The sequence below is a fragment of the Desmodus rotundus genome, chromosome 10, assembly GCF_022682495.2.
Source record: "Desmodus rotundus isolate HL8 chromosome 10, HLdesRot8A.1, whole genome shotgun sequence".
Classification (NCBI taxonomy): Eukaryota; Metazoa; Chordata; class Mammalia; order Chiroptera; family Phyllostomidae; genus Desmodus; species Desmodus rotundus.
Window position 1 is genome coordinate 82,768,970 of NC_071396.1, and position 27,279 is coordinate 82,796,248.

General features: G+C 37.1%; 1 protein-coding gene across 1 annotated transcript in view; it reads left to right on the forward strand.

Moving 5' to 3' along the window:
• The first annotated feature begins 2,759 nt into the window (after positions 1–2,759).
• DSG4 (desmoglein 4) overlaps positions 2,760–27,279 on the forward strand; it is a 35,661-nt gene continuing 11,141 nt past the window's right edge. The window contains 10 exon segments of the mRNA XM_024580545.3: positions 2,760–2,912; positions 11,018–11,116; positions 12,981–13,112; positions 14,941–15,096; positions 15,444–15,588; positions 18,176–18,342; positions 18,575–18,709; positions 19,501–19,686; positions 23,739–24,010; positions 25,327–25,466. Coding sequence (XP_024436313.2) covers positions 2,760–2,912; positions 11,018–11,116; positions 12,981–13,112; positions 14,941–15,096; positions 15,444–15,588; positions 18,176–18,342; positions 18,575–18,709; positions 19,501–19,686; positions 23,739–24,010; positions 25,327–25,466 — 1,585 coding nt within the window.

The following is a 27,279-nucleotide window of genomic DNA, read 5'->3' on the forward strand; positions in this document are numbered from 1 at the left end:
CTATATATAAAATGTTAACCTTACAATTACACATTCCGATTCTTGGACAGTAAAGAAGGTCGTTGGCTAAACATACAGATGTTATCTCACTGTAAGTTGAAAACAGGCATCAAAACTGGTCAACACATTTAGGCCTAACCTAGCCACTTATCAGTTTAGTTCTCACATAAAACAATGTGATTCTGACATGTGAAACAGAAATTTCTTTGACTATCAGGCAAATTTCTAGAAGTAGAAGCTGATAAAAAACAATCTTTTTTGTTTGTTGGGGGTTTTTTTATTTATTTGTTTTGTTTTTTAGAGAGAAGGGAAGGGAGGGAGAAAAGGAGAAAAACACTGATGTGAGAGAGAAACATCAACCCGTTGCCTCTGGTACACGCCCTGACTGGGGACCAAATCTGCAACCTAGGCATGTGCCTTGACAGGGACTCGAACCAGTGACCTTTCACTTTGCAAGACAGTGCCCCAACCAAATGAGGCATGCCAACCAAGGCATGAAAAACAATCTTATCGGATTTGGTCTTTTTATTTTTACTAAACAGAATACCTAAAATAATATTAAATGATTGGTTCCAATACTGCTTGTTACATTTTTATGTCCTCATCACACCAAAGACTATGTAGAAGTAAATCTCACCTCTGTTATTTCTTTGCTGGTATAAGGGACTAAGGAATTACAAAACATGTTTTAAAACAAGTGGATAAATTTATAGTGTTGCCTTCAAATTCCTTCAGAGACCACGATGGACTAAAATAAGTTTTATACGCCAAGAGAAAGTATTACTATGATATCATGACCTATAACTTTAATACAGTCTTGCCAATAATATTTGTTTATAGAATCGCGGGATAAAAATCCTGCTCTGAAACAAATGGCCCTTGAGACAGATGCTTTCCTTTCTTCTTTTTAAGGTTTTCTTTTTTAGGGAATTTCTTGATCCTTATTACATAGTTCTGTGACTCCTTTCTAGTCCTTAAGCATCCAAGGAGGAGTTCCTTATAAAGCAATGAGTCTGTTGTCTGAGGCGCAGCTGGTTCCTTCCCTTCCACAACGGGGATCGCAGCTGGAATTCCTTACTCACCAGAGCAGCTCTGACAACAGGGTGTGTGAAAGGAGTGACTGGTGAAACTTTCCGATATTACCTGCATGAGAACTGTGTGCCCTTCCTTTCTACACAGAAAATTACACAGCTTACAAACTGGAAGGCCACTGCTTGATATACCTTCAATTATAAACAAAAGTGGTATAATTAGGCTTGAACTTGGCATCTCTACCATAGCCCTATAAGGATGGCAATTGCTTTACTCAATTATTTTTATAAGTATTATTCAGGAGAGGGAGACTTATTAATAAGGTACTAGATGTGCAAATGACTGTGAAAACTGACTTCAAAAAGGGAAGTCATGGAGATGAAAAGTAGGCTTGTTCAGAAGCTACTACTTTACATATACTCAGTTTAGAAGGGAATAATATGTATTCTAATATTGCAATAAGCACATGTAATGACTTAGATTACACACATCTCGTATAAAATCATCATATTCTCCCTAAGAGAAAGTACTAAGAAAAAGAAAACTAAGCCCAGAAAAACTTCAGCAATTTGCCCAAAGTTGGATGGCTATGAAGTATTGACCATCTTATTATTCTCCCTAGAATGTATATCTATCCTAACAGGTCAGAACTTACCTTGCACACAAAGGACAGTGCCTGTCACATAACAGTTTATCAATGAAATTTTTTGAATGAATGAATGAATAGATTTTGTTTCCAGTTCATCTTTCTTACCAAGTCACTTCACCATATTTCCCACCTACATGCTAATAGGCAACTTCATTGTGGGTCGTGAACTTAGGCTTAAAATTGAGACAGCAAAGGAGTTGGTTCTCCCTCTTCTTTCCTGCAGGATGTGGAAATATCTCTGGTACTTGGTCTGCCATTGCTTTCCCATTCCGCCACACCACACTAGCAAAACATTTGTATAGTTAACAAAGTTTTTTCACTCGTGTAAGACTCCTGAAAAGGAAATAGAAGTATTCCGATTTTACAAACAAAGAAACTTTCAAGGCCAAAATGGTGCACATAGCCCATAAATGGTACGATCAGAATTTGGACATGGGTACCACATGTCCAAAACTCTATTGTTCCAGATTTGACTCCTTTCCCCTTTGGGCCACTGCTGTATCCTGTATGTGCCTCATTTGCAATGTCTAAAACATTCCAAATCTCTTTTCTTGTTTATCTGCTTTCCTCCGTCTTTTGACATGTGACCTCTTCCAGGGCAGGTTCGCACTTTTCGTCTTTCCTCATATTCTTGGACATTAGCACAGACACACACATTTTTGCTTTGTAGGCACTTTTATATTGCCAGAAAAAGTCCTATTTGAGTTATTTTAGTTAATGCAATTCATTGTAAGGATATTCAAAGAAAAAAGGAAAACAGGAAACTCTCATCAACTAGGCCACAGAGACTGTAGCACACTCAGGACACCAAAACATGTCTCAGGGTTGTTTTTGCTCCCTCAGCTGTAGATGCCTCTAACTCTCTGGTCCTCCACCATTGCGGTAACTGGGTTCAGCCATCTCCACTTTGCATGCTATGTTTTAGGCAGGCTCTCAGGCCAAGCCCCACCCTCAGATGATATATGACCTACAGAAGCTCTGAAAGGTGACTTTTATAGGCAAGGAATTTCTGTATTATCCCGGGACCCATACCTATTCTTCACAGTTCATGCTCTTATGCTGTGTGCAATTTAGGAAGATGATGTCACTTAATGTTTCTTCCAAAACAGTCGTTCACAAGTCTTTCCTGGAAAGGGAGGAGCCTCCTGACAGAGCTCATGATTTTGATGGGCCTGAGAATAAAATCTGCCGAGTTTCTTCAGTGAGAACTGCACAGAAAGAGAGCCGATGTGTAGGGCTTGGCTGCTGTTGCCCTCATTGGTAGAGCCAGCCAAGCAAACACAGAATTAGCAGAAGTGGACCACAGAGGCCTCCATCAGGCACAACATAAGTTCTGCTAGACAAGGGTCCTGTGATCTAGCATTGCAATTGCCCCGACCTAAACAAATATCAGAGACAGGAGAAGAATGAAAAAGAGCTGAGACTCAAAGATTCTCTGTGTTATATGCAATTGTTGCTATCCTTCCCTTGATTTGGGTTCTGTAGAGAGGACAAGAATAAAGTGAAATGAACTCAGAACATTCCTATTTTAAAAATATATTTTATTGATTATGCTATTATAGTTGTTTGAATTTTTCCACCTCTGTCCCCCTCCACCCAGTACACCCATTCCCTCCAGCAATCCCTCGCTTAGTTCATGTCTGTGGGTCATACATGTAAGTTCTTTGGCTTCTCCATTCCCTATACTATTCTTAACATGCCCCTATCTCTTCTTTATCTACCAATTATGCTTCTTAACCCCTGTCCCTTTTCTCCCATTTTCCTCCTTCTCCCTCGCAGCTGATAACCCTCCAAATGATCTCCATTCCTATGATTTGTTCCTGTTCTCGTTGTTGCCTAGTTGGTTTTTCTAGATTCAGTTGTAGAAAACTGTGAATATGTTGCCATTTTAATGTTCATAGTTTTGATCTTATTCTTTTTCTTAAATAAGTCCCTGTAATATTTCATGTAAGAATGACTTGGTGATGATAAACTTTAGTTTTACCTTGTCTGGGAAGCACTTTATCTGCTCTTCCATTCTAAATGATAGCTTTGCTGGATAGAGTAATCTAGATTGTAGGTCCTTGCTTTTCATCACTTTGAATACTTCTTTCCAGTCCCTTCGAGTCTGTAAAGTTTCTTTTGAGAAATCAGGGGACAGTCTTATGGGAACTCCTTTGTAGATAACTCTCTGCTTTTCTCTTACTGCTTCTAAGATTGTCTCTTTATCTTTAACCCTTGGCATTTTATTTATTTTTTTTAGGCAAACTTTATTTATTTATTAAATTTTTATTATTATTCAATTACAATTGTATGCCTTTTCTCCCCATCCCTCCACCCCACTCTAACCTTTGGCATTTTAATTATGATTTGTCTTGGTGTGGTCCTCTTTGGGTCCAATTTGTTTGGGACTCTCTATGTCTCCCAGACTTGTATGTCTATTTCCTTCACCAAATTAGGGAAGTTTTCTTTCATTATTTTTTCAGAAAAGTTTTCAGTTTCTTCTTCTTCTCTTTTTGGCACCCCTATGATTCAGATGTCGGTACATTTGGAGATGTCCCAGAGACTCCTTATACTATCCTCATTTTTTAAATTCTTGTTTCTTCTTGCTGTTCTGGTTGAATGCTTATTTCTTCCTTATGTTCCAAATCATTAATTTGAATCCCAGCTTCCTCCTCTTCACCGTTGGTTCCCTGTAGGTTTTTCTTTATTTCATGTAGTGTAAACCTCATTTCTTCCTTTATGTGGTTGCCATACTCAGTGAGTTCTCTGAGTATCCTGATCACCTGTGTTTTGAACTCTGCATCTGTTAGGTTGGCTATCTCTATTTCACTGAGTTCTTTTTCTGGGGTTTTGTTCTGTTCTTTCATTTGGGCCATATTTCTTTGTCTCCTCAATTTGGCAGCCTCTCTGTGCTTGCTTTTGTGCAGTAGGCAGAGCTGCTTTGTCTCCCTGTCTTAGTATTGTGGCCTATTGTAGAAAAGGCACCTGTAAATTGTTTGAGGTGGAGCCTTAGGTAATCTCCAGCGCAGGGCAACCCACTTCTCTGCTTTGTAGTTGTTTGTGGGGGAAGAGTTCAGAGAGGAGACAATGCTGCTGTCCGGCTTCTGGAGGTTTGCCTGGCATTCACCCCATTTCAAGTCACTTCACCCACTTCGCCCACTCCCCATATGTGACTGGCACCCTTCCAGATGTTGCCCTGGTGCTGAATCCCAGCGTGGGTGGGTTTGCATACATTCTAAGACTGTACAGGCACTTTAAGTGGAGTCTCCTGCATAACCAGCAGTTTCTTCCGCCACCCCACCACCCACTGGTTTTTACAGCCAGAAATTATGGGATTTATCTTCCTGGCACTGGAGCCCTGGGCTGTGCGGTCTGGCCTGGGGCTAGGATCACTGATTCCCAAAGTGTCCCCACCAATTTTTATCCACCAAACATGAGTGTGGGACTGTCTGCTCCTCCCCCACTGCCTCTCCGAGCCACACCACATCTCCTTTCCTCACTGACCATCTCTGTGACTCCATCCCCTCAACCCATCTGGATGAATGCAGCCTCTTTAAATCCTTGGTTGTTGGATTTCCATACAGTTCGATTTTCTGACAGTTCTGGTATTATTTGTTTTGAGGTTTAGTTGTAATTCTCTCTGTGGTTGCATAAGGAGGGGAAGCATGTCTACCTATGCCTCCATCCTGACTGGAAGTCTTCAAACCACTTCTTTTATCCTTTTCAACTGAGGACAAATCCATGCATGTGGTTAATATCTTTCTTTTTTCTTTTTTTCTCTTTTTCTTATTTCTCCCTTCCAGACAGAAAACCTTAATTTTTATTAGTTTTTATTATTTTTTATTGTATTGTTGCCATTTGATATTTTATTAGTTTCAGGTATGTAATATATCTTACAATGTGCTCACCACACTAAGTCTGGTAACTATCCATCACTGAGCAGTTATCACACTATCGTTGACTACATTCCCCTATACTCTTTTCACCCAGCCTTCCACCCTACCCTCTTCCCTCTGGAAGTCTTGTGGCTAATTCCAAGTGTTTCAAAATGACTGACTGGTACTCTTATATGTTAGGATGTACTGGGAGCACACCCTCTGAAGCACAAAGGAAAACTCCTCATTCACTGTTCTTGCCTCTTTATAAATGTACTGAGCCTACTACTTTCACATTTTTACTCTACCTGAATCAGAGAGGGGTCAGGGTTTTATCCAAAGTCCTATCTGGTAAACAGAGTCAAGACTCATGCTCAGTTCTTCTGCTTCCCAGTCTAAAGTATTTGTGTCTATACGGTATTGCTTTTAATGAAGCTAATCTATAATTTAGGGATACACATCCACTTTAAGATATAAATTATTTGACTTAGAAATATACACCAATTTAAACAACTTGCTAGCTTAATTCCAACTATAACAATGGTCTTCAAATTGGAAGACAGATATCCCTGCAATACAAAAGCACTTCAAAGGCTACACATGTGCAGGGAGTTTTAAAGGAACCATTTACTAGATCCTCAGCTTCCATAGTATATTCTTTCCTTAAGTCATTTGGCTGAACATGCAGCTGCACCTGAGACATCAAGCTGGTTCTCCTCTCCCAAATCCCCCATTTAAAAAAGTCACACCTCTCACCCACTGCAAGTATTACTGATACATTGCAATAGATTATAGAAGTATCTTGTGCACTATACTACGGGATAATTCAAAGTATTTATGTCAGTATTGAGAAAGAGAACTAACTTTAAAACTTACATAAATCTTTTTGCAAGTCATGTGGTTTTTCAATCATGTATTTTCAACAAAATTATAAGAGGACATACTAGAGTTGTCAGCTAATAGGTCATTTAAAAATCATTTCTAAAGATAGATTACTCTGTAGATTTAAGGGATAAATTCAAAATAAGTTTTAAGAATTACTGACTGTGCTACTAAAAAAAATTCCAATATCATCCACCCATTTATGTGAACAAGTTTTTTCCCAGTACTTACAACTAAAAAACAAAACCAAGCAAAATAGAATTGATGCTAAAATGTGTTTAATTCTAGCAGTAATATTTTTTCATGAACTATTTTTTAAAACCTTCATCCATTCTTTGCAATAAACTTCTGACAAAATTTTACTTTCTAGATTTAAGGATATTGTATCAAAATTTCTACATTTTCTGGAAATCAACTGTGCTGCTAATAATTGTGAAACTAACTTAATCTAGAAGAAATTGATTTTAACCTGTATAACCTATACAGTTATAGAACAATAAAATAAAATTTCTATTCATATACATATTTTTGTTGCAGAGAAGTACCATACTTTGCTGTAGATAATGCACACTTTTTTGCTCAAAATTTTAAGGGAAAAATAAGGATGCACATCATTATATATGGGTAGTACTAATTCTGTATCTATATAAATGTTTTCTATTCTTTTATTTATGCTTATGCATTAAAAGTGTAATCCAGAAAGCAGTAATGATATCTGTATGCAAAATAATGTCATTTATAATACAAATAACAAGTATTTAAATATAAATAAATAAATAATTGAATTTAAATAATTAAAACATGAGATGTTTTTCCTGAAAGTTTGGGCCAAACACGTGGGTGCACATTATACACAGCAAAATACTGCAGGTTGCTCAATAAAATAAAATATATTAAAATATATTTAAAGCTTAAAAATATATTCCAATCAGATAAAACTATGGAAAATATAGTTCATTACATGAAAATAAGATATAAGAATTCAAGGAGGAAAGGAAATGAAATAAAATTTCTAACTATTATAAAAAAACTTATTCACCTATTTTTTTAATGGATGGAACAGTACATGAAATAACTACATTTAGATCCTGCTGGCTACACTTAAAAAATAATGTAACCATTTATTTTAAAATATCAATATTTATAAATCTTAAATTCCATCCTTTGTAGCTATTTAAACTTATAATAAAATTTTTAGATGTCACTATAGAAAATTTTGAAAAACATATTTTTTTAAAAAGTTAAGGCCGCATAAGCAAAATCTTTTGAAGGCCTTTTCAAAACAATATTAATAGTAATCAACATAAACATCAATATTTTCCCAGAGCCAGAGGCCACAGTTATATAATAGTAAAGTTTCAGCAAAACCAGAGCAATTTAGTAAAATGTCAGGTTATTCAAGAGAAGATTTAAGTGTTGTGTAAATGAATTGTTAAAAGATAACCTGAGGCCTATTAAATTCTTTTTTAATTTATCTGAGCAAAAATCAAAACCAGAGTGGTTAGAAACATTCCACCACTAGAAGCTGGAGAAGAATTTTTATAAAGAAAAGATGGAAGCAAAGTAAAGACATCATTGATTGGCTTTAGCTTAAAGCCTAATTGAATGTTTGTGATTGTTTTTAGGTTTCAATTTTGTAGCCTTGAGGCACTTACAGGCTTAGATTTTGGTTGGCTTAACTATGTTCCATGGGCATCAGAACTACCTTAGTCTAATGGCCTCCTGGTTTAATTAACTTAACAACAACAACAAAAAGTCAATGGAACGGTGATTTAGGTCCATTCTTGAGCAGGTGTTTTAACACTGTGTAGATACAATGTTAACTTCACAAGCTTGTTGAAAGCTAACAGAAACCAGGGTGAGGATACAATGAAAATGACCTGCCACATCTCTGATTGCATTGAGGGTAAGCAGCATAATGAAGCTACCCTGTCTCTCTGACACATCTAAGAAAAGATCAAGTAGGGCAAGAGGAAGAGAGAAAAGAGAAGTGGAGGAAAGGATAAAAAAAGAAAGTGGGAAGCTGAAAACAAGGAGAGAGACCTTTTGTTAACCATGGGCTCACGTGCTGAGCTCACCAACCTCCTGGCATCCACCAAGGCAGCCTTCTCCTTATCCTCCTCATAGAGGACAGTGCCTGAGAATCACAGCAGAGGTTAGTCTGCAGCGCTGAACTGCAGAATCTATTGGTTCTCTTACCCAGTGTCCTATCATCACTTGAATGTACATTATACAAGGCAACCATCAAAATGTATGACATCTGCATGTATGTATGTACTCATTGACACGAAGGTTTATCATGATAATTGTTGAGCAAAAAAATTACTAAATGATGTGTATATGACAACTTCTTTTGGTTTAAAAAGAGTTATAATTTGTCTATGTTTTTGAATAAAAAGTCTAAAAAAATTCTCCAAATATTAACAATAATAAGTAATCTCCAAGTAGTTACGTTCTGTGCAATTTTTACTTTTCCTTACGTTTTCCAAAATCATCTACTTTTCTAAGAATATCTAACCCCCAAAGGCAATATTCATCATGAAACAAAACATCTTATGCAACCAAATAATAGAAGACCATCTTCTATCGCATATTGAACTTCTTTTCCAGGTCTACATATTTTACTAATGTCTAATAAAAGTGACACATCAGAGAGCAAGTGAGTTAAGCGGAAACACTATGCCTTACTGGTACATTTGTCATCTCTGATTTTCCCCACTCTGGACTCAGCTACCATTCCAAATCCCCACCTGCACCCTTCACTCCCTCTTATAGCCCCTTAAAACCTGCAAAACCTGCTTGGCACCCACTCCGCCTGGTCCAGTGTCTCCCTCACCCCAGCTTACTGGAGATCCCTGGTTTTACTCCGCTCCCTGAGCCTCTGGAGTTCACAGTGGTGGCTCATCACTTCGTCAGCCCCTATTCCCCCATGATAACAATCTCCCACAACTCTGGAACAGCCTTCCCAGTCCTTCTCCTCACACTCCCAGGTTGCCAAGTTCTACTAGAGAAGGCACAACACAGACAGGCTGTGCATTATACTCTTGCTTCCTAATGCCAACTAGTCCTCAAGCTCTTCACCCACTGTAGAATGATAGTTTATTTTCTCCATTTAATTAGCTCCTTGAACTGCATCATACCTCTCACATGTCTTTCACCTTCTAACCTGAAATGTAATCTATGATTGCCATTTCCACTTCCTCAGAAATTCATTCCTTGACTCCATCAATTTGACTTATACCACTCACAAAAGTTTGCAATGACTACCTGCTTAATATCCCAAGATCCAATCTCCTTGACCTTGCAATGGGACATGAACCCTTAAATAGTTCCTCTTTGTCTAACTTCATATCACTGAATTCCGCTCATTGTCTCTTTTCTGGCTACTTCTCTCCTTATCCAGTCTCTTCTTTCCAAACTCAGCTCGCTTACTCACGTTCCACCACAACCACACCACTGCCACTTTTGACCATTTTCATGTTAATAGAACCTGCTCTGCACCCACAAACCTGGTTCCTTGATCTCTCTCTTCTCTGCTTTTAGATTTCTTCCTTTTGTCCCTTACACAAATATAAGCATTTCCTGTAAGATTCTCTGCCTACTTTGCTGATCTCGGTAAACTTGTTAAGGTAATATCCTCACTTACTGCAACTTTAAATAGCACTCCTGTTTAGATAAATCCCACTTATCCAGATTTTATGTTTATCTCAAATGTTAGAGCCACATTGAAAATAAATGAAACAAACTTCAGTCATCATCTCCCTGCTGTGATATTGTTCTGTTGAATATTCTGTTAATATTAAAAGTACCCCCATTGTCCCGGAAAGCCAGCTTAAGTCACCAAAATCATCGGACACCCCCTCCCCTTGCACTCACAGTGTATGAGCCCTATCAGTTCTTCAGAAATGTCTCCATTTCCTCCCCCCTCCAGTTCCACATCAGCACCTGTGTTCATGGTCTAACTATGTCTTACCTAAATAATTGTTGCTTCTTAAGTGTCTTGACTTCAAGTGTTTTTCCTTTGTAATCTTCCCTTCCTATCATTGACAGGTTTTAAAAACGATGTTTTTGTTAATCCTAGTATCTTATACCATAAAGCCCCAACTCTTTAGTTAGGTATACAAGGCGCTCCATGACCTGCCTCCAAACTGACATTCCTCATCTTCTCTCCCATGCCTCCTCACTACCCTCCAGCTAAAATATTATTTTCCATTCCTAGAATATACTCTGAAACTTAGTGCCTTTACACCTGTGTTTATGTTTTACTCTGACTGAAAAAATTTTCCCCATCAAGTGCTTTTATCACAGTAGCTTCATCCTACAGAGCCCTTTCAAATCCCCATTCTCTTATGAGGCCTTCCTGAAATTCACTCGGTAACTTGAGTTGTCTGCTTTTCCTTCCACTCAGCCCATGGGTGCTTGTGTTGAAGCACGTATCCTCACTATCCTTGCTCTATTTATGTCTTTGTCTTCTTTAAAAGTTTAAAAGACTCTGAGGGCAAAAAGCCTGTGTTATTAATTTTGTATTACCCATATGTATTCCATATTATTAGCAAAATGCATAAGAAATGAATTAATCAGAGAATATTGTCAATAGTTTTATGACACTGCTTTGTTTAAATTATGCAAATTTATACTAATGTTGTGTTTTCTATAACAGGTGGTGCTGGAAGTAAACAGTGAATTTATTGTTGAGGTAATGTATAATTATTAAAACTATTTCCTCAATGTAAAGTTGAAAGAAAAAATAAATTTTATAATGCATCATATATCAAAAATCAGAATATTTGAAAATAGCAATAGTAAAACCCATAATTTTAGATTTCCATGCTTTTAAACATGGTTTGTGACAGCTTAGTGTCATAGTAACTACTATCAAACTACACTAGTAGTTTGTTTATGTCGCCCAACCTAACAGAAAAGGAAAAGAACCCTAGTAATACATTAGAATTGGAGGAAGATTTTAGACAGTTACCTCTGTAAGAAAGACAATTGGATGGTCAATCGATGCAGGAAAAATGCCAAAAACAAAAAGAAATCTGTCATCACAACTAAATAAAACAACAGAGAATCCCCTGTCATTTAGAGTGGGACTCAGGAAACAAAGCTACTGTCTTCTCTGGCAGGGCTTTATTTTATTATGGTAGTTAAATTTTCATTATGATAATACTAAACAATGAAGAAAATATAATTAGTTTTGTAACTTTTGTTGACAAAATAGAGAATAAGTGGTACATTTTAGGAAGTTGCATAAAAAATGGGGAAAATGTTGATGCTTTGGTTCTTGAAAGTAGAAGCTCCATTCACATGGAACATTTCCTTCCCCCAAAGTGGTAATTAAATGAAGCCCTAACTTAAACAAACATACAATTATCTATGTCTCAACAAGTACATTAGGAGTTACAAAAAATATATATGCATATGTTTATGTGTGTGTACAGATGTGTTTATACACGTAGCAACACTTCTAAAGCCTTTAATGGTATGAAATTATTAAACACCCTCCAACAGTAGCAAACAAGACAATATAGAGAAAAATCTACAGCAAGCACAGACACAAAAGGACAGCAGTGAGAATCCATACAGGTGTCCGTGGGATTATGACAGCTACCATCATTTCAGTTAACATACTCTTCTAATCCTTCAATAATATACCTGGATGCAGAGCCAGAATGGTGTCTGTATCAACAGAAAAGAAAAATCCTTCCCCTCTTTTGGGTGAGTGCACTCACCAGCACAGCTGTCTTGTTGCAAGGGATACACTTACCTGGAATAGCAGCAATCTTTTAAACTCTGGAGACCAGAAAGCTTGGTCGGAACTTAATGAAGGGTGAGGTGGGCAAGGTCTCTACCGAGTGAAACATTTAATCCTGTTTAAAACCCACAGAGACACCTGGTCCACAGCAAAATGTCCTTTGTATTTGGTCCCATCCAAAACGTCCAAGCTTAGGAAACGTTCCTGGGTTCAAATAGCCTGTAACACCCATTTATACTTTTGGTTTACAGAACTAATACATAAAAATACTATCATGTTTTATTAGTCCAATTACTATGGGGTGGCTCTGTTGCCAAATATAACCCTTATTGCCTTGGTAGCCTAGCTGGTCATGGCATGTGTGGTTAGGTAGGTGGGTCAGCTTAGACATCTCCACAAACGTTTTTGGACAAGCCAAATATCAAGGACCTTTTGGCATGCACCAAATGTTTCTGCAGATGTTTTGGACAGAACCAAATGTCTACTAACCTGTGAGGACAGATTGAAAGACAAAAAACTACATACACCCTATTATCCAGTATAACATATTATGAGCTCCACACATAGCTAATAAAATTTGTTTCACTAAAATCATATAGTTAGTAATGACATGATTCCAAAAGAAGTAGCTAGTAAGGATGGCCAAGCTATATCTATCCAGAATTGCAAATTAATAAAAGCTTTTTTTGTTCCTCGAATTCAATACCATTGCTCCTTCTGGGTATACCTTACAGTGTTGAGTAAATGTCCTTACTAAGTAAAATTGTTCTAACACAGTATGAAATGTGAACTATTTTTGCTTAAGGTAAAAGAATTAGACATAGAAAATGGCACTACAAAATGGCAAACTGTCAGAAGACAAAAGCGGGAGTGGATCAAGTTTGCCGCAGCCTGTCGAGAAGGAGAGGACAACTCCAAGAGGAATCCGATTGCCAGAGTGAGTGATGAAGTAACAAGAGCATCGTGTGCTGATAACAAATGCCTTTGAGGGGCAGGAAAGCCCTCAAACACTGCAAGGTTTTGCAGTCTTTACTACTCCGTGGAGATTCAGGGAGATGGGTGACAGGCAGTCACCTGTTCGCATTGCTGAGGCACCCTTTTGACTATCGCATTCTGAGCGCTGCTACAGAGCAGAGGGTCCTTGAGAGATCCTGGAAGAGAAACTTGGATCTCCAGCACCGCTGAGCTTTGTCTCTCCATCTGTCTTCTGCTTATGATCGCCTGCGCATTTTAGAAAATTAATGCATATACTAATATTTTTTTCTGACTAACCCTCCCCAAAATCAAAAGTTTAAAGAACTGAGTCCTGGCCAGGTAGCTCAGCTGGTTAGAGTGTCCTCCTCATATGCCAAAGTTGCAGGTTCAATCCCCAGTCATGGCACATTCAAGAAGTAACCAATGAATGCATAAAAATGGAACAACAAATTGATGTTTCTCTCTGTGTGTGTCTCTCTGCCTCTCTATCTCTCCCCCTTTGCTCTCTTTCTCTAAAAATCTATGTTTTAAAAAATTTAAAGAATTGGCTAATTCTCTCCAAGAAAGTAAGGAAGCAAGGACAGAGTCAAAAGTTCTCACTAGATTCCTAGACCAAGAAATTAGAAGAGCCTTAAAAGGTATTTCAAATACTGGCTCTCCATAAGGAAGAACGATTAAGGGAAGAACTGTTACAAACTAACCCATGAAGGATAGAATCCACATTAACCACCTCATTAGCTCTATCTAGGTATCTTGGCCTTGGGCCAGTATTGAAACGAAAGTAGTGATTTACCAGAATTCCATCCTTAAAGCTTTACATTAAAAATATAGTAAGCATCAGCAATGATATTATAGATTTATTCTCAGCTCAAGAAAAGAGATTTGTTCTTTCTCAGATGTTTTCAAATTTTTGGAAAACTTTTAAATTATTCTTTCCATTCAGCCACAGTTATGGCTTTATATTATCCCACTTATATTGTACATTCTTTTCTTTATATTTTTATTTGAGGGATTACCTGGATTTTTTCATCTATATAAATAAGATCTTTGGACTAGAGTGGGACTCATTCAAGTTGTATTTCTAGCTGTCTTTATTGTGGATATTTAATTGTGGATATTTAGGTAACAAACCTTAGTATTCTACTGAGTGTTCTCACCTTTAGTACATAGGTTAGATTACAAAATTTAAACTATTCTTGTTTAAATTTATGAACTATAGATATAAAACTATGAAAACATAATCTAGATATCAGACTACTTGCCAAAAAATCTACTTGGCAGATGAGTGATATGGTAGGTTTTGATTTATAAAGTTATTTCCAATATCTCTAAGCACTGTATTTCTCTTCTGATTTTCTTCATTTAAATTATCTACCATTTTGATTAAATCTCAAACTCAAGTCTAGGCAGGTACATATTAATATGCCACAATCTTCTTACAAAATAATAAAGATTCTGATTTCTTTTGTCTGTCCAACTCACTATGTACAAAAAATATCAGAGAAGTGAACTTAATGTTAATAATAACAAATCTAGCATCAGGCGTGGACGTGCCATGTGTCAGTCATTGCAGTGGGTGTAAGCAGGTCACCTCATACAATCCCCACAACAAACCTAGCATGTAAGTGGTATTATCCCATTATAAACTGGTACTTGTGTCACAGTGCCAGCCTGTGTCACAGTGCTGGGCTTCCATACAAGACCCATCTGGCTACAAAGCCATTTCCTTCTCATTCGACTACACTGTGAAGTTCATGATCTGCTCTAAATCCTGGGCGTCTTCCTCATAGATTCGGTCAGACTGCGAAGCGAACCAGAAGATTACATACCGCATCTCTGGGGTAGGGATTGACCGTCCGCCTTATGGAGTGTTCACCATTAACCCTCAGACTGGGGAAATTAACATCACCTCAGTGGTGGACAGAGAGATAACTCCACTTTTCTTGGTAAGTCACAGCACTGTGTTTTGATGTACGTATATTATTTTTCTTCCTTTTAAAAAAAATTATCTCAGGACTAATGCCTACTTTTGATAAAACACAGCAGAATGAAACCAAATAAAGGGCTTGAGGAGATGGAAAGACTGAGAAAAAGGTTCATTATTCAGAGTTCTCTGGTGTGTTGCACATGCACGTGATCAACTGTCATTATAATAGTTAAGTTACTAGGCTGTAAAAGTAGTCTGAATTTACTGAGAAAATCGTTTCCTTGCACATTTCCTTATATATTTTCAAGCATGTTACTTAATTTCCTTTGATGGAGATAGATAGTTTTTTTTTCCAACTTTCCACAGATCTATTGTCGGGCTCTGAATTCACGGGGTGAAGATTTAGAAAAGCCTCTTGAGCTTAGAGTCAAAGTTATGGACATAAACGATAACCCTCCGGTCTTCACACAAAATGTGTACACAGCCAGCATTGAAGAAAACAGTGATGCAAGTGAGTAGAATGATTCTCCATCTCTGCATTATACCATATCTATTTCTCTTGGTCAAAAGCTTTAGGAGATTAAAATATTGTACAAGGAACTTAAAGATCAGAAAATGTCAAATTTGTATGTTGAAGAAACCCCACAAATTCTAGGTTAAAATTGAGCTAGAAACAAAAATCATGTCTAAAATACTAAACATCCTTTTGTTTGTGAAGGATTCTTATACATGTGATTTCGCAGGGGCTTAGCACCTTTCTCAGAGATCATTACTGGGCTCGTGATTCACTTAATCCAAATGAATAAACTGAGGGGAAGCCATGAGTGTGAAGGAGGGCCTTGTTCTGTTCTATTCCTCAAACTCTAGGCTGAACCACAGCAGACAGAGTGTGAAGAACGATGCATCAGCAGTTGTGCTGCTGGGACCCAGAGTAGGCTGCCCCAAGATATTCCACAATAGCATACTCATCATCTTGAATTAAAGTTACTTAAGAAACTGCCAATGCAAGAAGAACATGCTGACGTCTTCCCCCCTCCCTCAACCCCTTAAAATCAGGAGATAAATGCCCCATGTGAAAGGTGCATCTGGAGACACCCATGGAGTAGAGTTAAGGGACACACAGCCAAAGAATTTATAGAAACAAATCTTGTTGCCTCTTTATTAATTTGTTGTCCATGCCCGAACTTCATTTAGATTTTTCCAAATCTTGCTTCAATTCCTTTCTAATGAACACTAAATTTTCTCTTGTCCCATCAATTCTTCAAAAATGTATTTTTATTTTGTCTAAAAAGTATAAAATGCTGTCCAGTCCATCATTTGTCAGAGCATCATTTATGATTCTCCCCTGTGCACATATAAAGTTAGATTTTCCTCCTGTTCATCTGACCTTGAGTCAATTTTATTATTAGCCCAATCATAAGAACTTAAGGGAGAATTCTCCCCTTCCCCGATAGTACCCTTCAGATCATTCACAAAGGATAATCAAGAGCCTTTGCAGTCTACACAGCAAGTTACATTATGTTCTCTTATTTTTTTTTTCATTTTTTCCATCTTGCTTAATTCCATCTCTAACTCTAATACCCTCCTCTTTTTTCCCTCTTTCGATCACTTCTGCTGAACTTCCTTTCTACACTTAAGCTTTCCCTATATTGCTACTTTCCTCCTGGCTCTCCCTCTTTACCTTATGCCTCATTCTTCCCTCAATCCTCTAATATTCCTTTTCCTTTCACACCTATATCTGCACTTAGGCCTGTAAATAAAATTTGCAAAAAGAGAATAGAAAAAAGAAATTTCAGGAGAAAAGCAGATTAGAAAGGAAGCTAGAGGTAACAATGGAGCACCAAAGAAAGAAAGATGGAGGAGTCTGGTAAAGAAGAGAAAAGATGTAAGAAATGATGGAGGAGAAAAAGGAAGAGCTAACAAAAGGCAGGGGTCAAGAGGTGTCAAGAGAATTTCTTCAGATACCCTGGGAAAAAGTGATGTTGAAAATCAAGTGGGAGAACATAGGCAAAGTGAGGACGTGGCCTAAGAAGGCAAAACAGAGAGAGAGTCTCCAAGTCCATCAGTTTCCCCACTAACGTCCTTCAAGACAAGCTTGGTGAAGAAGAGAACGTAAAACCCACATGCGCCTCCACTCTACTGCTGATTAGCAGCCTTGTTAATGCTTGTCCATGACAGGAAGGTGAACCAGAGGGCAAAATCCTACTTTCGTAAACTATGACTTCCATGAAACCTGGCTCTAACTATTCAATCTTCCCCTGGTTCTCTGTGCAAGGATTTTTCACTTTGAAGCTGGCTGGGAAGCACAAAAACATCAGGAAACTGCCCACTCTGGAAAACCTGTGCTGTGGGGTGATATCCTTGAGGACCGACTTAGCATGTCTGTGCTTTGTTGCTGTGAATAATTAAGAACTTCTTATATAACTGTGAACAAATCTTCTTTTCAATGATTATATATTTATGACTGCTTAGTAAAGTACTATTATTTTCCAAGGCAATGAACAGTAATTCTCTGCTTTCTGGATGAGCAACAAAAAGACTGTGGGTGCTCAATAAATAATCACAATGTTGAATATAATTAAGCTATCATTTTTCTTGATTAAGCATTTTAAAATAATTCCACAAGACAATGGCCAAAAAGGAACTGATGGAATCTATTTCTTCAGCATTATAATAAAGTTTATTGAATTTCTTTTTATACATTAAATATCACTGTATTTTGCTATTAATACACCATTTAATCATTGAAGGAGTGCAAGTACTTTATAAAGTAACTGTAAAGTGTTTTATAGAAGCAAACCACCATTATTTTTGTAATCAATGGTGTAGTTGAAGTTATGGTAATACAGGGTGGGGCAAAAGTAGGTTTACAGTTGTTTGTATGGAAAATAATATAATAATAAATAATAACACAAGAATAAACTTTCACATACTCACAACTGTAAGCCTACTTTTGCCCCACCTGCATATTCTCCTGGACAACTAGAAGAGAGAGAATGCAGCAGAAGGCCAACCACTCTCTCTTCCTTTGCCTGACAATTTACTGAATTGATTTTAACAGAGTCCCAAACGCTCTCCATATCCATCTTCATTTCTAGACACACTGGTAGTAAAGTTAAGTGCCACAGATGCAGATGAAGACAACAATCTGAACTCTAAAATTGCCTACAAGATTATCTCTCAGGAGCCAGCAGGTGCACCGATGTTCATCCTCAATAGGTACACTGGAGAGGTCCACACGATGTCCAGTTTCCTTGACAGAGAGGTAAGGCCTTCTATAAATGAATGATTAGAAAATAAATACAATTTTGAAAATTCTTTTAATGCACAGCCAGGAAGGAAAAATAATCCAACCATTACGTTGAATGGAAATTATATAGAAGAAAATTATATTAAAAACTGTGTAAAATTATAAAAGTAGACTAATGACATCAAATGTGTTGGATTTTATTCAAAACGAGACTTAAACCTTACAACTCCTTTTCGTCTTCATTCAGGAACACAGCATGTATAACCTCCTCGTGAGGGGCTCGGATCGAGATGGAGCTGCAGATGGGCTGTCTTCCGAGTGTGCCTGCAGAATCAAGGTTTTGGATGTCAACGATAATTTCCCCATCTTGGAGAAAACTTCCGTAAGCTGTTACTCTTATCATCCTTTTCACATAAAAGTCAATAATCAATTTCCTTTCCCACTAGTGTGGGAACCTGCCTTTTTTACACGCATGATGTACTCAGCTTTGCTGTATAAACCTTGAAATTTCTTATATATCTTAATATTGTGTATTTGCCTTTGAGTCACTATTTCATGCAAGTCTCCTCCATGAAAACAAAAGACTTTCTCCTCCCTACCCTCCACTCACAGAAGTGTAGAAATTTATTATTATTCTGGGACTCATGTAACAATATCAGTGTATCTTTATGAGCCTGATGATTTACTGAATTAATTCTAACAGAGTCCCAAACATTCTCAACCTTCCACTTTCATCTTTAGGCATGAAGAAGCAAAAAATTGAAATCAGCTGAGCCAAATCTGGCTTGCCACTTGTTTTGGTAAAATATATATATTGGACCACAGCTGTGCTCATTCTTTTACATGTGGTCTGTGGTTGCTTTGATGCTACAGCAGCAAAAATGAACAGCTGCAACACTAACTCTCAGGCCCACGATGCCTAATATATACACTGGAAGTTATAGAATATTAAAAATAAACAAGAAAAATGAAACAAAAGGCCAGTTTGACATATAGCACACGAAAATCAATTCTATTAGCTTATAATCATCTTATTCTTAGATTTCTGATCAGACATAATGATGCAAAATCATTGACACAGTTTGTTGTTAGTACTTCAAATGCTAATTATTAGAAAATATCTTTCCTCTTTTGAAAAATTCATTGACTATAACATTGATCTGTGTCGGGCAGTATTCAGCAAACATTGAAGAGAATTGTTTAAATTCGGAACTGATACGATTAAAGGCAACTGATCTTGATGAAGAAGGCACTGATAACTGGCTAGCAAAATATTTCATTCTCTCCGGAAATGATGGGAATTGGTTCGATATTCAAACAGACCCGCGGACCAATGAAGGCATTTTGAAAGTCATCAAGGTACAGTATGGGATCTGCAACTCTTTTTTTGAGGAAGTTTTAAAACATTCTTAGAGAGAGAATCTTCCTCTCAAAAAGTAACCCATAACCCAGAGTACCGTTTATGTGAACAAATGCCCTAAATAAGTTTACTGTGCTGGTCTGAGACTTCCGGTCAAGCAGCACAATATTCATCACCAAGAAAAATAAGACGGCTTTCTTGTTCTCACAATGCCCAAAAAACGTGAATTAAAAGCTTAACAGACAGTAGTATAGATGTCATATTAAACATAATCAGTTGCCAAATGGGTGAAATATGAGATAATTACTAAGATAAGAGGAGGGATACTATAAGCTTGATTTGTCTAGAAAGATTTCATGCGGGGAATAAGGTTTAAGCAGGCAGGGCCTTTTAACTGGGATTGCTAGTGTGGGGACTGAGTGAGCACACACAGAGGTGAGAAAATGTAACGCTCGTTCAGGGCATGGTGAGCAAACTGTGCAGCTGTAGCAGAGGATCCACCAGGAGAAGCTATGAGATTCAAGAAGGGAGATGCTGAGTTGGAGCTGGGCTGCTGAGAAGCCCAAATACCAAACTACAGGGCTTTCCTTTTCCTATAGATTAATTTCTCTCAAACCCCTTTCCATTTTTACTTCATGGGTTGCAATATAATCTAAAAAATGCTAATTAGAAACAAAATGACAAACTAATAAGATTCAAATTAACATTGATATAATAAAGGAAATTAATTTTTCTCAAAAAAAATTACTACTAACAACATGAACAGAACTTATAGCTATGAAAAGAGCCATACTGGTAGACATGTGAACACATATCATTTACGTATTGAGTCTCACATATTGAATTTACATATTGAGTTCTTTTTGAAGTTCCCTGGAGCAATTAAGGTATTAGCACCACCACGAAATACAACCATTGGCACTGAAATTACATGGTGTATTAACTTATGAGATGGTCATCAAAATTATAGAAAAAATCTGTATTTTTTACACTTGTCATTCTAGTGAACACACAAAATTTCAGAATTGATAGTTCAGGCAATCATGATCTATGCCTTATATAGTATGTCTTCTGTGAGAGCCTAAATGTTCTAAAGACATACTCACTTCATTGCAAAAAAAAATATTGGGAATTCAATTTTATGAACAATCGGTCAAGGTAGTATTAGATATTGTGTAGACAAAATAATCTATTTTTTATGCCTGGGTGATAACTTTCCAAATCTCTTAAACAGAGCAGAAAATATGCTTAAAAGCATAAAAATAATATGGAAAGTCTAATTTAAATGAAATGAAAAAACTTAATACGTGTGTTAGCACATAGCCAGGAGAATTCTGTATTTAGAGAATATATATGTGGTTTTTTTAGGATTTAGCATTTGAAATGGTGTTGCTAATGTCCTTTTATATACCCTCTTCATTTTCACTCACGCCACCCTCAGTTACAAGCTTTTGACTAAGGTTTTTATAACCTTTTTCTTGATCTGAGGACATTATAAATGATTTAGTTTAACTCCAATTTATTTAGAATCACTATATGCTAGGGATATGAAGGTGAATGAGACATGGTCCCTGTTCTCAACAAACTTGTATTTTAAAAAGTCAAAATGTTTAAGAAAATCAAAATCTGTCAATCACAACTTCCTTTTGCTATTTATTGATAACTGTGTTTTAAAATACTGAGAAGCATTATAAAATATATGTGTGTATATGCACACATTCACTTCAACATTAAGAAAAATTACTACTCAATTAGAATTTTAACAAAAATACTAACATTGGTTCCCTACTTTATAAAACTCTAATTAGTGTGTATTAAGTAATTATTAAACATCAACTACAGGGCTCTATTGTGTGTATAGAGGCATTGCGCATATCAGAACTCTGGGAAGAAAATATTGGAATTTCTTTTTTATAAAAAGTGAAATAAATCAAAGAGGAAAACTAACTTGGCAAAGGATAAAGACATGATCCAACCAGATCTTTGATCCCTAAGTCATACTTAGCTGCCATTTCCACACCTCACCATGTCATCTGGGGCCAGTAAAACAAGTTTTGGGGTGAGGGAAGTGCCTCGAGAGTCCCCTCCCCCCGAAGTCTGTTCACCTCTGAAAGCTCCATCCTAACCGTGTGTGCCATTGCTGGTCTCTTCCAGACACATTTGTACCGGAAACATTTTAATTCTAGAAAAGCAAATCAAACACACCCGGCAGATATTTGACCATTTCCTCTGTCCCCTACCTTGGAAAACTGCTTTATTTTTGGACAGAGACTTCTCATTCACACTTAATTCTAAAATGAACCAAGGTTCCCTGAATTAGCAGTGTCATATTAAATTAGACCCAAAAATAAATAAGTAAACGAACAAACTGAATGTGATCATCTTATAGCTTAGCTACTATATTAAAATTTACAGAAGCAAAGAACTTGCCAGAAGCCTGAACTGTTTCTGGAGAGGTTCCCTTCACTCTGACCCCTCCCCAGCCTCACTTTGGAACCCTGAAGGTCAACCCCCTCACTTTTCTAACACATACCTGCGCATCCTTTGTAAGTGATTACTCATCAGTCATGCCTTAACCTGAAGAAATTGACTTATTCTGGCTTATTCTACCTCCAAGCAGAGATTCAGCAGTAAAAAGATGTTTTTATTGCTCTTTGTACAACCTGGACCCCTGATAAAAGGCCCCAGTTGCAAAGGGTGAATGAGGACTTGCTGACTTTATCTGCATTTTATCTTCCCTGTGCCTATATTCTGTGAATGTCTATAATTGTCACAAGTTCATATTAATATATTTCACCCCTCTGTAGTAGGGAGAGAACTATTCTGACAAAAAAAAAAAAGAAATCACATACATGTGTGTACACAAGAAAGCCCCAAAAGATATCTCCATAAGAATAAGAAAATCTCAGTTTTTTCATTTATTTGAAGGTAGCACAAAATTCCAGAAAGTAAAAATTGGGTTGTAGAAGAAGAATCTCTTCCAGTTGAAAATCCATTTTTCAGTGTGCAATTCATATCCAGCTGTGAGCTAGGTATTATGTGGATCAGGGAGGGGAACAGATGTACGAAAGCAATCAAAATCCCAAACCTCAAGGGTTTTAGCTAATATTTAAGTGAGGAATGTTGAGCCAGCTCTTGTGAAGAATTTAACTTTAAACCTAAGAAAGCATTCATGATGTCATAGAACTTCCATGAAGAGCCGAGATTTATCTCAGGATCTTGCTGATGGCACAGATAGCTTGACATCTGTTGTTGGTAGACGTGTTGCAAATGATGCTTACATTAGCTTCCAGAAACTTCTGAACAGATGTTGCTCAGTACTCCCTTTCTTACAACTGCTTTTTCACTTGTAGCTTTTCCCAGCGCCACATCAATCATCCTGGATCAAAAGATCCTGTTCATCTTTCATCCATTTCAAAGGGCACTTTTCTCCCTGTATGGCATTTACTTATTTAAATGTGCCCTATGAAGAAATCTTTTTGTCTGTCATACCCAACACAATGACATCATAGTTTAGGGCTGACTACAATAATCATAAAGTCCCCTTTAGAAGTCATTTGCACCATATTTTTTGATTTACATGTTCAATTACATCATACATATATTGGCTCTTTTATTCTGCTGATTTACTTTCAGAAATTCTCAGATGTAATTCTACAAAGGAAACCAAGGCCTATGTATTCATTTACTAGCTGTGGACATTTTTTTATTTCATTCTAAGTTTAATTTTTTTTTTATTTTTCATAAACACCTCATTTGGGAAGAAAGATTATTTACCATTCCAGGTTTTTTATGTAAGTGCAAAACTCCAAATTTGAGTCCAACTTAAATTCCCAGGCTTGAATTACCTATTACCTCGTTATGCTAAAAGATAAAAGCAGTAACATGTCTGAAATACCTCATGCTGTAATTAATAAAATGTTACCAATTTAAAATCTGAATTTCATAGCTCCTGAACTTTATTCTGGCGTGTTATGTTCTTATCATGGCTTATTCTTTCAAAAGACAGTTCTTTTGCTGTTTCAGAGTTTTTCACTTTCTGTCATTTCAGATGCTGGATTATGAACAAATGCCTAATGTTCATCTTGGTATCGGAGTTAAAAACCAAGCTGAATTTCACCCCTCAGTTGCCTCTCAATTCCGAATGCATTCAACCCCTGTAAGAATTCAGGTTATTAATGTGAAAGAAGGGCCCAAATTTGATCCAAATTCTATGACTTTCCGTGTGCGAGAAGGAGTAAGAGGAGATTCCTTAATGAATTACATTCTTGGCACATATACAGCTGTAGATTTGGACACCGGAAATCCTGCAACAAACGTCAGGTACTGCAAACCCTTTGCTCACATTCAAGTGATAAAACATGGCTCTGCCCAGTGCTAATTCGTGGGGCACGTGTTAGTGCGTGTGGGTTGAAATATTTTACGGGGTTTGCCTTTCCTGTTCATCTGTTATTGTTATAGAAGACTATGGGGTCATTGACATTTTCTTAGAATATTAATAGTGTTTTAAAGGCTGTAAGGGCTGTAACTAGTTCTAAGAGTAATTGCATCCAGCGAGCAGTGGGAAGATCAGAGTCACCTTTGATTACTCTGTGAGTCTCGTTGATCTCTTGTGGTCGGTTGTACCACCTGGACCTGGGCTGATAAAGCCAGGTTGTAAACTATACATCATCATAGAAGATAAGTCACTGCTTGTTTTTTTAAAACCTGTGTTATCTATAGCTTTGGGGCTAATTTCAACCTTCTACTTACCTAAAGGAAAAAAAAGGATAATAGAAGAAGCTAAAGATAATGTAGACAGTCAGAACTAGAAAAATAGAAAAATAAGAATTAGGGGCCCTAGGTATACAGATTATACATGAATTAGACCTATATAAGATATTCTGGAAAACAATTATGGTGAAATATACAAGTACTCTACATATCCTTTCCTTGTCTCTCTTCTTTTCTTATGCCCAATATTTTTGTAGTGAAGGGTGTATTGATGTATAAATTACTTTAATAGTAACAATTCTGATCACTTAATCACCTAACAAGTTCACAGACAACAAAAATGATGAAATCTATCAATATGGGATAGAGGAAAAGGACTTGTCCGGACAAGACAAGACAAGGACAAGACAAGTGCCTTGGCCGCTTAAAATCGTGCCTGGTACAGACATGAGACCTTCGTCCAAACACTTTGAAACCATTTATGTCACGAAACCCGTGTACGCAAATGGAATAGATGATACCACAACCTCTGAAAAGCCAACAATGAGGTGCTCTAAAACCAATACATGTAAAACTGAGGAACGACTGAGTGCATCCCTGTGAAATGAATAAAGGCTATTCCCTTGACGTTGCTATGATATATAAACAGACCTGAAATAGACTTATCCATTTTATGAACATTTGATTATACATTTTATTTTATAAAGAGCTAGAAGAGTAGAAATTATGAAATTTTAAAACTCTGTTGTGAACCTGCATATTAATATGTTCAATACTAGAACTGTATTGATATATATACATTTTATAATCCAAAGCGATTATTACTGTAAAGCATACAACACCATATATAAGTTTGGTACATTGTATGTGACTAAAATTACTAACTTTCACAGAAGCAAATGATGGATGTATTTATTTAAAAACAGGTATATCATAGGACGTGATGCCGGCAGCTGGTTAAAAGTTGACACAAGGACCGGTGAGATACAATTTTCTAGGGAATTTGATAAGAAGTCAAAATATATTACCAATGGGATATACACAGCAGAGGTCTTGGCTGTGGATGGTAAGAAGATTTATTTTCAGCATTTTAGCAAAATTATTTTGTATCAAATATAAATATTCTAATGTTGATAGTATATTAAGTCAAATAAAACATCATTCAGTGGTATCTGCAAGGCTAAGGGGGAGTTCCAAATACTTTAGACTAAGAACTGAATTCAGGTCAATTACAACCATAATTAGTCATAATATATTTCACCTACTTCTAAAAAAGAATTGTATGTGACTCATAGTGTAAAGCATAAGCTTTAAAATGTATAAATAAAATACATTTTCTGTTAATGGCCTTACCTCCTGAGACAGTTAAGCCACCCTGAGGAGTATGTTAGGAATGTTTACCTAAAGTCAGGGCTACACAATGTGCCCAGAAGTCATGAGGGGAGGGCCTGCAGGCAAGGCAGTGTCCCAAAGAGCAGAGTTATTTTAGAGCCACTAAAACTGTGCTGCATTGAGAGGCCTGTGTGAATGCTGCTTAGTTAGACATGTTGTCCGAAGTAAGATGTTAAGAACTAAGAAGCACGAGGTTATTCCAAATATAAGACCAAAATTAAAAGTCATAAGCACAGATGCACTGAATTAGCTTGTAACTAAGCTGCGTTTCACAGGGGAAAACCGACTAGGCCTTCCTCTTGGTAAGTAGCAACAGAAATTTGTTTATCAATAGTTAATGATTCTGTGGAGCACTGCCTAGGAAACCAGCTACTATAGAACAAAACAACCGAAAAGGTCAGCAACCAGGAAAGAAAGGGGAAGTAAATGTCCCAGATACATACCTACGAGAAGATAGCTAGTGTAGGTTTGCATAAGTTTATATCTGAGCGTTGCAGTAGCAAACAGAAAGATGAATGGGCAGCGTAAGATTATAGAAGAAATCGTGACTCCCTTTTCTTCGCATCCTCACCAACACTTGTTTTTGATGTCTTGATGACAGGCACTCTGACAGGTGTGAGGTGATAGCTCCTGTGGAGGGTCAGAGAATGGCACAGAAAGCAGTCTGTGGGATAATCTGCCGTCTGTCTCACGAGAGCCCAAGTCCAGAAAGTCCAATGCTGAATCGGGTAGTAAGAACACACTGTACAAAACCATGTAGGATGTGGATAGGCTACCCGTTTATTGGCATTGGATTAACTAAATGGCTCTACCATTTAGGTATGCAAAAGTCATCTTTAGAAAAGTTTATTAATTTCTCCAAAAATGTCCTAGTAAAATACTCAAGTCATGGTAATGTTCTGGTTTACAAATGATAAAACTAAGACCCTTTGCAAGTTAAAAACAAAATAATTATTTATTTGTTGTAACAGAACATAAAGTAGAAAAGTGGACTAAAACCCAGCCTACTACTCCTTGGTCCTTTGCCCTTTCCAATAAACTACACTCACCCAAAATTTATTGCAAAGAGGTTAGGGGAAACAATCTAATATTTTGATATTTGTATCCCTAAGTGTCTTTTCAGACAGAAACAGCATCTCATGGATGGAATTAAAATAGACAATCAAACTAGAAAGGGTAAATACATACAATTATTTGATTTCAAGTGTGGCTATTTCAACAACACAGGAACCAATAAGCATCCTGAAACGGAAGGCTCTGAGCTGGTCTAGGGGTCTCATTTATGGGAACAGGGTGGGAATGGGAAGCAGTAGACCTTCTCTGAGGAAGGACTTTTCATTTTGCATTTTGGGATGTGTAGGAGTTAGCAGAATAAAATGGAGGTGAAAAACATTTTAGGAAGATTGAATAGGATGAGAAAGTCTTGAGTTAGGAAGAAACTTGTTCAAAAAGAAGTCAGCGTGGCCGGAAGGTTGTGGGCAAAGGCA